Below are 11,199 nucleotides of genomic sequence, written 5' to 3' on the forward strand. Positions count from 1 at the left end.
CCTCCTTGAGGTTGGGGGGGCCGAAATCCCCCCTCAAAAGATAGCTTGTTTGAAAAATCGAATCACGCGTTTCGGTGATTTTTGAAAATTTAATTCTTTCAAAAGTTATTAGACCGTGCCGGTACTTTTGGCGGACCCTGTATATGACTCTCGTCGAATTCGTACGAACTTTTAAATTCATAAGATATCTTTTTTCGCGGGTGATTATTGTTATCGTAGTGTAAGCGAGAGATTTCGTTGTCTTATATAATACTAGGTTATTTTAACTTTCTACTCTATTTTACAACGTTGTATTTACAACGTTGTAGCATTTTCTCTGTCGAGACTCCTTTGAGGATCCGAGACGTGGATCGGTGCAAATACTTATTAGGGAAAAAAAATTTAAAGTGTAAATTTTATGGCCGATCTGATATCTATACGTGTGTACGTAAGTACGGAATACATAACATAAAGTAAAAGTAACATGTCTAATGGTAAGTGAGAGAAAGCCATAGTGTCCACCAGACTGTCTGTACGAGAGCGACGTACGGCAGCGCGTAGTCTGTGATCCGAACACGAGTGGCTATGCCTATTATATTCATTATGATATATATATATAATTATTAATATGTTATATATATATATATATACATAAAATATATATATATAAAGCAAAGAATCATGCGCAACACACCTCCACGGATTGTAGTGAGCTAGTTAGAGAGGGACTATATGTATTATAAGTTGGGGGTTACGCACCCTTATAATTCAGAGACAGAGTAACAGATAATATTAAATTAAGGCGATTAAAGTAACGTTAACAAAAATTTAAGAGTTAAAAGTTATAAGAGCAGCTCAGTCTACTCTAGGCCTATCTACGTATATCGTCTAATGTCGAACGAAGAAATCGTTTTATTTTTATCTCTTGTTTTGCTTCTGAGTCTCTCTATATCCGCTATACGAAGTGCGAATAATTTTTTAGAAAGGCCATTTTGTGGAGCATCTAAAATTTTATCTTCCATTGTATGTATTATTATATTATTGTGTTACTATTATTATTATTACATTATCGACGGTTATTAATTATTATTTCTCTATTATCTATATATATAATGCTGCCTATTAATTATGATTACTAGATTATTAAGTGTAACAGATGCAAAACGAAACGGACCTTTTTACATCAAATCGTGTTGCGAGACTGTTTCGAAATCGTGCTGAAGAAAAGAAGTTTTGTATTCACTGATGTACTCTGGCCGAGATTTACGTGCTATTGTCGCAATAGGTTTTAGCAGACTCTCGTCGTGGCACAACGACACACAGTATTCTTCAAAAGATCTGACTTACTTTTTAGTTAATATAAGACTGGCAATTTTTTTTAACTCGCATTTTTGTCTTTTTTTTCTCTCTCTCTCTTAAAGGACCTTTCAACGACCTTCGCGTTTTGTAGTACCGGTCGAAAATGAGATTATTGTATTCGGCACACACTGCCAAGTTTTTTCGAGTTGTGCACTTTTACAAACTGTCGATCCGTTCAAAGCCAATGTAGAAAACTCGTCGTTCAATCGAAGCGCAACGAAGATTGATCGGTGAGTCATCGGTGTAGGTCCAGGGAGGCTGGGGACGTGCTCATACTCTTGTACTTAATACGCCGCGCGTCGTAATTTCAATTAAATTCCAGGTCCCCAGGCTCCCCGCGTTTGCGACCATTCGACAACCTGTATCTCTTTCTCTCTATTATACATGTGTATCGTATTTATTTTATATTACGAGAAACAAAACTGGAGCTCGCGATCGCGGATGTACGTCAATCTGTGCTAACTGTGAGTTTTTTACACTTCGTCGTGTACACGTTTCTCTTTGTAATCGGATCGCATAAATACCGTATCCGCGTGTCTGTTTCTGATTTTACGCGGATATACGTCTCTTACGTATGTATGTGTGCCATCTGTTTCAACGTGGTGAGAGATTTGCTTGCCTCGGCTGCCCCTGAAAATAGATATATGCGCGGTAATAGTTCTATTATCGGGTCCTGCCAGAAAGAGCGGTCGTCGCGATCGATTTCACACGATGCCGTTAATTATTTACTTAGATCCCCCGACTTCGCACGAGGCGAGCGAATTTAGTACCGCGCTTGATTCAGTCTTCCCCCTCTCCCCCCCGGACGGGATTAACCAAGATTTCGTTGGGTTCGGGTTTCCCCGACATTGATTATCGTGCAAACGTAATTTCGTATACATTTTCTACGTATGTAACTTAACATTCGCAGAGGTGCCATCATTCCCGTCTGCAACACCCCGAATTCAACACCTCGTACAGTATACAATATTTATGTGTATATTCCACCACTCGCGCGAAACGCACGCGATTATATTTCCATTCGAGTTCGGTACACGCAGATTGGATGCAGACATTCACAATAGAGCTCTTTCTCGAATAACGAATTTCGAACCGGTATCGAAATCCGCGCGAGCAGGATAACGAAAGTACTCTTGTATGAACAATTGAAATTGTACCATGGGCGAGACGGTGCGACGGGTTTGCACCTCGCTCGTCCTGCGTTGAAAGTATCGTAAACTTTTCGGTTTCCACTTCACACTAACGATGTATAAGCCGTCATACTTATTTAATAAAAAGACACAAACATATATTTAAGAATTATATATATTATACATATATGTATATGTGAATAAGAGAATTGAGTGTGGACTGGAGAGCAAACTAAGAAATAAGCGCTGAGAAAGATGTCTGGTTGGATTAATTAGAATTTTAGTTAAAAATGGACGATCTGTGAATTTTCTGATTAAATCTACCGGAATTCTCTAGTTGAGATTGACACAATTTTGGTGATATGTGTCTTTTCCTACTAATGTAGATTAATTTTTTTAATCTCGATAAAATTTGCCATTTTTCTAATTCTTAGAACTAAAAAAAGATAAAAGTAAATTAAACCAAGATTAAAATTAATTTGCATTGGTATTCTGTACAATTTTTAGAATGAAATCTTTCTTATATCAGTTTCTATCAATGTAGTTTAATTTTAATCTCGGTTTAACTAACTCATCATTTTTTTTAGTTCTAAGAATTAAAAAAGGATCAGGAGTAAATTAAATTGAGATTAAAATTAATCTATATTGATAGAAATGCACATTAAGGATTGAAAATTGAGTCTCTTTTTGACTGGCTCAATTTTCACTCTTTAGAGTGAAATTACACTTGAAAGAATTTAGAGAACAGAAATGGACAATAATCAGAATCTTCTGATTCGTTCATTTTCAACCAGACTTTTTTGCAGTGAGGATATCGTAGCTGTGATCAGCTGCGGTTGCGAGCGTGTCACGGATGATCCGATTGACACAAGCACTGCCGTTAACGTTGTTTCGGAGAAAATACAACGACAGAATTGCCGTCGCTATATACCGAATCCTACACGTGACAAACGTCCTTCGTAAATTGTTGATATTGTATACACAGCCTTCTGATTTCGTTTGTTATCACTGCCATGTTTCGCATTTAAAGAGCGAGAGGCTCGAGTCGCCCCGCCAAATTGTTTACAGAGGCGAGATTTTTCCCCCGTTGTCTTATCGCGGGAAAAATCGAAGGAGAGATCCTTATAAAAATTTCATAATAGTACTGGCCAATTAATCACTTCCAGTATTGAAAGCATCGTTAAAGTACTTTTAATGTTCTCTAATTCTTTGGAGTGGAATCTCATTCTAAAGAATGAAAATTAAGCTAGTTTTAGAGAAGAGTGGTCAATTTTCAATCTTTAAGAGTGATGGACTTTCTACAATAAGCCGTTAGTAATAAGAGTAAAAGTCAGAGACGAGTTGTAAGCGAGTCAGTAATGTTAGTAATGTATTATAAAGCAACAATAAGTCAGTAATCAGTGACTGCGTGGAGATGGCCAAATTCTATTTTTTATTATTTGAAACTTAGATGCATTGATTACCGCGTCATTATTTACTCTCACTTACCCGTAGTTGTAATTCATTGTTTAAAACTTAGATTACGTTATGACTGACTAATCGCATAGTGTATTGTTATTTGCCCTGAAAACTACCATTATTCTGATTGACTGAAATATTGTTACATAACAGTCTATAATGATTTATTCTGGATGTAAATTTCCTAAAAATTTATAACTACTTATTCTAACTGGTCACTAGTATGATATGAGTGGAGAGACTAATGGCTTATTGTAAAAAAAACCCATCAGATTTCAGTCTTTAGAGTGAGATTTACTCTTAAAGAGTGTTTTAGAGAGTACTTAAATTAATTGGCTAATACTAGTAATGAATTTCTATAAGGGACCGTCGTGGAATTGTGTGTGAATGTTCGATTGTGTCTCTCGCTATTCTAATAGCACGTTCGTCGTTAAATGCGCTCATAACGGTAGGCGCGTTTAGCGTTAAATGTGCAGCGTTAATACGGGCGTTCCTCTTTGCGTCTTTTCGAATATATTGCGTCGTACAGATTGACGTACATTGAGACACGCTCGTGCGCATGTATTCATGTGTGTGTATACATGTGTATGTATATATATATATATATATGTGTGTGTGTGTGTGTGTACACACACATATACACAAACAGACACCCGCGTATATGTCTCGTCGCTATTATCGGGTGCCAGTTGGCCTCCCGACAGGCGCGGGACGTTTTTATTTCCGTAAAATTCAGTTGGAGAATACTCTCGTGCAGCATATATAAGATATATGTCAAGCACAACGTTCGAGCGCGATAGAATCCATATAACGTCACCCTATTACTTTGCGAACGTACAGGTGCTTGCAGCTCTGCCGCGCTGTTGGGATAAGAAAGAAAAAACGTCGACAGCATTTATCTATCCATTTCTCGCGTCAAGATACCGCTTCTTAATTTCCACCTTGTGTGTTACGAGCGTGTGGTAAAAATAAACGGGATAGTAAGCAAAGGACAAATATATATGTGTTTGTGTGTGTATATATGTGTTGGAGAAGAGCGAACGGTGAAATATTGACGCCACCTCTATACGCGATGTCCGCTGAATATTTTATTAAAACGTCGGCTATAAAGGTGGAGGACCGTGTGAGCGTCTTAAAATAAATAGCAGGAAAGCACGCGGCAGAGCTTCCCAACGGGCCGTACGATCGGAAGTCGACTCCATCCATCTGAAAAGCTTGTCAATTCTGCATTCAACGTTTATAATTAATAACGTAACAGACTGAGAAGAGAGGCGATTCGTGACGTCCGATGGGGGCGAAATTAGTGTGTCATGCTTCGTAGTATATATATAGATAAATCTGAACACATCGTGTGTCGAGTTAAGATAACTCTTTGTTAAGCTTCGACGAAAGAGAGAAAGAGAGAGGATGGAAGGGATGATCCTGATAATTTTTCCCATTGAGGACGTTTCTCTTTTATATTCTCCGGAAAATCCCCAGTTGAAGTAGCGCGTTATTTCAATTGGATCTTTTTTAAATCATTGCTGGGGTAATATATGGATTTTTTCCCAGCAAGAAACAGTGTAATATAGAGTGTATCCCAGTGTAACACCACAGTGATCGTTTCAACTTTAACATTAGCAAACAAGAATGTAATAATTCACTGTATTACACTGGCTGCATTTAGCAGAGAAAGCAGTTTTGTAGCTGTTGTAATTCTTTAATATGATTGGTTTATTCATTTAGATAGAATCAGAATAACTAAAGGCAAGACCAATAGTTTAGCTGAATGTTTATTTTGCAACTGTTGAAAGTTTTCTTCGCTGAGATAGGACTATTCCTCTAGAGCTAAAAGTATAATCCAATCAGCGCGAGGAAAAAAACTTTCAACAGTAGCAAAAAAGGATGCTTTCCAGCAAAATCATCTTTGTTACTTGTCAATGTTAAACGAAGCCGAAATAATCAGTGTTACAGTTTACAATAGGTGATTTCCATTTGATGGGAGTTTTCTATTTAATGACACAAGTCGGTTCAAGCGTTTTTCCATCTTTGTTACTCTCTGAATGTCAAGAAAGATAGAATATTTGTATCGACTTGTGTAATTAAACAGAAAATTCCCACTTTGTTTCTTGCTGAAAAGCACCATTTTGTTGAACGCGGCCAATCATATTATAGAATTTCATAGCAATTATGACATTTATCTGTTAAACGGAGCTTCCACTATGTCACTTGATACTACTGCAAATGCTTCGAAACGTTTGTAATGCCAAGTGGATTGCATCCTCTTTCTTGCTGGAAAGCACACATAGTTAAGTAATAATTCATTAAGTAATAATTGACTACGATATTGAACAATTATGTCTTTGTTTTGTTCTAAATTAGCGTCCTAGAAAAAATGTTCATCTTTTTAGGAGTGGATTGTTCAAGATTGCAAAAAAGGGACGTTGATCGTCTTGTTACAATGATCAACCTTGATTGCCATTAAAAGACCTACGGAGAAGGGTCTGCCCTCTGTTCATTGAGTTAAGTGCAACAATGCTCTTACACTTGTATGCGCGGATATGCGTGTATATTGTATTCATGTGTACGTGTATGTATGTGCAATTTCAACCCCTCACGAATAGTCCTTTTTTTCTCTTTCTCTCTCTTTCCCTTCATTGTACATAGTAGTTCAACCCATCCTCCCACCCCCCCCCCTCATCTCGCGCACGAGTAGATTTTAAGTGACACTCGAGAGAACGAAATGATTCTTGCCAAATTCTCGATGGGACGTAGGGACAAATGACTAATTGCATTTAAAACGAAAATCGCAAGAAATATATTGGTATTATAAACGACTGGTATCTCGTTATCTCTTCGTTATTTTTGCCCACCCGCAGTCTCGGCTGTACAAACTTGCTATCAGCCCTACGATTAGGACACGGTGGAGCGTGTCCTGTAATTTGAGTCGTTACAACCATTCATCCAAATATCCGCAGAGACATGTAAAGAAGATGATCGATCTTCTGTAAGTCAAATGTGTATCTTGAAACGAGATAAATATTACAAAAGTGAGCGAATTTACTAGGATTTATAATTTCATTGGTCAACACCTAGTAAATTTGTTCACTTTTGTAATTTTCACCTCGTTCGAAGGTACACAGTTATCTTCTCTGATCCTTCGTGGACTTCCGAGATTCAAAATTTTCTTCTGGAGAATCTTTGTAAAGAATTTATTGTAATTATACGGGCACATAAAACAGCGCCCGTGCAAAATTATCACAGCTCGTTGATGCACTAAGATTTAAATATCATTACTATAAATATATGGATACGCAAAACGTGAACTTTTCGAAAATATTCTATCCAGTCCAAAAGTCGTCAAGTTGTCGTTACGCAAGTCGTTATGTTAATTTGGAGTTCTTGTATGTCGCAACTAAATCACCTCCGCATTCGCGGATACACAAGTTTACATGTATATCTTGTATACAGTAGAACCTACTTGGCGCGTGTGTTATAGTTTTCCACTGTGCATTTTTGACACTAACATCAATTTCGGCGTCGATGTTGTATCGTTACGCCAATAATAAATTAGCGTACGTGGTACGCGAGTTGATTTCAGTGACGAAAAAATTGTGTATATGCTCTATATATAAATATATATATATATAATAGTACAATTAATACGCAATCTTGAGATATATATGTGAAGTTTATATAATTTTATCGCTTTCCTTTTATAAATATCTCAATAAAAAGGTATTAAAAAATGATCTATTGTATATTTACATTAAAACTATCAACGCAGACTTGTATTACGAATGATGTTACGTGTGTAATAATTATTAGCGATAGTAATATTATGTCATTATTTTCTACATACTTAATATTTTTGTAATAATAATGCGAAAGCTTAAAGATAACAAATTTACATGGCACGTTTGTACATTTATTAATAAATTGTATAATATGGAATTGTATTTATATAGGCAGTAAGAAATTCAGACATACACAAAGGCCCAATTGTATTAATATCGATTGAATGTAATTCGAGATTAAACTTCAATATAAATACACATTAGTGTGATACCGTCTATTTAGGTTTTCTGTCTTTATCATAAGGGGACGCGACTCTTACTTTCTCTGGTCTTATGAAAATATATACATAAAAAGTAACAATAAAACCTTTCTTCTCCGTTTTAAAACGTTTCCATGTAAATATACGTGCGCTTGTCTTGGCGCCGAGACACTACCGTGTCTTCAGATCTTGTACGCTGTGTATTAGAGTAAAAATATTTTCCCAATCAAAATTCTTAGTGTCGTGCATATATAGGATGGTAAATCCAGATTTTACTTGTCGACTACTTTAACAATGAACTATCTAGTATCTCATAAAAAGTAATGATAAAAATTGTCCTTTCGCCCAGATTAACAAAATTAATTACAAAATAATTACAAATTATTTCATATTATTCCTGCATTAATTACATTACTTATATACGATCTTATTGGTTTGCTATCTTTTTTTTTAACAAGTTAAACAGTTTATTCTACCCCTGATTTTATTTTATATAATAATCCTGATTTATCCTGAGAAGATTTGGCCGAGGATAATGCAGGGGAATTGGATGAAGAGCTCTTTGAACTCGTGGCAGTACTTGTATTACGTTTGTCCTGCTTAGCTTTCTTCATCATATCTTTCAGTCTTCTATCTGCGCTGATAATATGAATATTTGGTGTCATCTTAGCTCCACTACCTACGAAGATTAACAGTGTTAGTTTAGTGACTAACTTTACACATGTATTAATAAAAATGTATGCTGTACTTACTTGAGCTCGGTTTTTTCTGCTCTTTAGATTTGCTTTCTGTTACAGTCTTTGGTGAACTCCTTTCTTTCGAGACCTAAAAATTATAATAATTATTATAAGAATTCGGTTTTCTCACTGCAGCCATATCGAATTATGATATTAGAAGTAAAAAGTCGTAATTTTTTTATACATATTAAAACAAATCATTTTTATCATATGTTTTAAATTAATGTTTGATTTAAAACCATTCTTTTATCTCACATTAATAAATGCACGATTTAATTTACATATACCTCATGTTTCCAAAAACTGATCTTATAACAATTGATCAAAAGTTATCTGCTAATATTTACAAATTGATGAGATCTTTGATAGGTGCTTCACGTATCTATCAAATGTACGTAGTAACATATCAAAAATTAACTATTTTAACGTATAATGCAAAAAAAAAATTTCTCATGCTGTTGTGATAATTTAACATAATTACAGTCAGAAAATAGGATATTTTTACAGTAAAAATTTGCATTAACATCAAGGGAGTAATAGAATTATCTTGTTTGAAATTTAACATGAATTCATTAATAGCGATTAATTAATGATAACAATAGATTTTTCATCAGTAAACGAAATGATATATAAAATATTCTCAAAAAATTGTAAATGTGGGTAAATACACACACCTGAGACTTTGAACAGTTAGAACAGTACCACACTTGTTTCGGAACGTTATCTATCTGCGAGTCTAAGATATGTGGAACATGGCACTCTTGATGATACAAAGAATGACATTCTTGACATTCCACGAGCCTATTTCTCGCCCCGACGTCCATTCCCTTGCAAATGACACATGTAAGATCATCCTCTAGAATTTCCAGCGCCAGCGTATCGTCCGATTGCAGGATGTCTGGTGGAGTGTCACGCGCTGGCAAATTAACTGGGGAACTGTTCTTGCTTGATTTACTTGAATGCTTAGACGAGCTGGAACTCTTACTCTTCTTACTGCTACTACTACTGTGATCGCTCAACACTGGTTCTTCCATCATGTACTGAACAACGAATAGATAAATTTAGAATCATTTTTGTTTTATGTTACGGGATAATCATACCTTCTTGTGCAGCACATTGGAGAGCATTTTGGATGGTCCATACTTCTGTTTAATCGCCTCATCTAATAGAGCTCGCAGCTGCTCTGCAGAGTCCTTGTTGGTGGAGTACAGGAGTCGCAATCCCTGCGTGAATTGAGGATCCAACTCCAACTGAGTCATCTCTTCAGAAACTCAGTTATTCGCTTTCAGTACAATTTATGTTGCTGCATAAAAATTAATTCAAGTTAGCCTCGGCGACAGTCAGGTTATGCTTCGACAAGAATAAAAACTATGTACATATTAAACATAAATATTTCGTTACATATCAATTTGCGCGAGTGTGAAATTGCGCGAAACCCGCCTTTTTCCTCTGCGTAAAAAGTATCGTTCGAAAAAAAGTAAAGCTTACCTTCTTTTGTTTTCACCTTGCACGGCCCTCGAGATTTATCTTGTCTAACGGACGGAAATGGGCGGTACGCTCGTCGTTTAATTCACTCGCATAGATTCCGAAGCCAAGAACCTCCGCGATAAAGCCAGACACAGTAATATTGACATTTTTTGTTTTCCAATTGCCGTGCCGTTCCGTACAGTAAAAATCCCGTTGTAGGTTATCGCTTTTCGAACGACGAGCTTTTCATGAAGCTATAAAAACAAACCAAACAAATTATAAAAATATTTATATGTACGGTACAAATCGACGACTTAATTAAGCAAAACTTAGAGATATTTGCCAACCAGCCTATAATTATCAAGTAACAACGCGCTTCTTTCGTCGCATTAGTAAAACCGTAACTCGCGATTGACTGTGTCCGTGTGTTCGTTAAATCAAGAAAACACGGAATGTCAGAATATCGTTTGAATTGTTATCAAAATTGTTTTAAATTTATACGTTTATGTACATCTCGAAGCGTGAAAATAAAATTCGTTCGAAAAAAATTCGACCACATTAGGATCGAAAGTTATCAATTCATCGGCATTCAGGAAGAAATATAAACGGGCTCGAGATGGATTGATTTGGATCGATAACAAAAGAAACGTTATCAGCAAGTTTTTCTTGTGGACGAGAATTCGAAAATGCCGCCGGAAGTACGGGACTAATTGCACGACACCTACGGATCCGTCGCGGTCGCCAGGAACTCGGGGAATGCAGAGTGCATCGCCTGCATCGCCACCAATCGCCACCAATCGCCACGCAAGCCCGACTGCCCCCCTGCACGCATTCCAGATGATTTGAGAAGATTCCAGAGTAGATCTGGCGAAGCTTCGATTCGTGAATGCGAATTTGAGTGCGAGAAATAAAATCTGGGGGGGCAAAAGCGTCTTCTCTCTCTCTCCCTCTCTCTCTCTCTCTCTCTCTCTCTCTCTCTCTATCGTCTCGCGCAGCGTCGAACACGACGACGACGAGGAGGACGACGAGGACG

At 36.7% G+C, this 11,199-nt stretch overlaps 1 protein-coding gene across 3 annotated transcripts; it reads right to left on the reverse strand.

Moving 5' to 3' along the window:
* Nucleotides 1-8,373: 8,373 nt before the first annotated feature.
* On the reverse strand, nt 8,374-10,920 carry LOC108760849 (integrator complex subunit 12). 3 transcript variants are annotated; one of them, XM_018507098.1, is made up of 6 exons: nt 10,892-10,920; nt 10,188-10,420; nt 9,800-9,958; nt 9,374-9,739; nt 8,715-8,787; nt 8,374-8,641 (listed from the first exon to the last, which is right to left on the reverse strand). In XM_018507098.1, the coding sequence occupies exons 3-6, from the start codon at nt 9,956-9,958 to the stop codon at nt 8,430-8,432; spliced, it is 810 nt and encodes a 269-aa protein (XP_018362600.1). In that variant the 5' UTR covers nt 10,188-10,420; nt 10,892-10,920; the 3' UTR covers nt 8,374-8,429. The 3 variants fall into 3 exon arrangements, with proteins under 3 accessions (XP_018362600.1, XP_018362598.1, XP_018362599.1); XM_018507096.1 differs by having other exon boundaries at nt 9,800-10,002; XM_018507097.1 differs by lacking the exon at nt 10,892-10,920 and adding an exon at nt 10,514-10,589 and having other exon boundaries at nt 9,800-10,002.
* Between the last annotated feature and the right edge of the window lie 279 nt (nt 10,921-11,199).

The sequence above is a fragment of the Trachymyrmex cornetzi genome, unplaced genomic scaffold, assembly GCF_001594075.2.
Source record: "Trachymyrmex cornetzi isolate Tcor2-1 unplaced genomic scaffold, Tcor1.1 scaffold23, whole genome shotgun sequence".
NCBI lineage: Eukaryota > Metazoa > Arthropoda > Insecta > Hymenoptera > Formicidae > Trachymyrmex > Trachymyrmex cornetzi.

What these genes read in the sequence shown, in the direction of transcription:
- LOC108760849 (XM_018507098.1), bottom strand. Translation starts at nt 9,958, where the DNA reads ATGACTCAGTTGGAGTTGGATCCTCAATTCACGCAGGGATTGCGACTC. An exon ending in CCAATGTGCTGCACAAGAAG is followed by an intron (nt 9,740 to 9,799) that starts GTATGATTATCC and finishes TTCGTTGTTCAG; the next exon opens with TACATGATGGAAGAACCAGT. An exon ending in CTAACTGTTCAAAGTCTCAG is followed by an intron (nt 8,788 to 9,373) that starts GTGTGTGTATTT and finishes TATAATTTTTAG; the next exon opens with GTCTCGAAAGAAAGGAGTTC.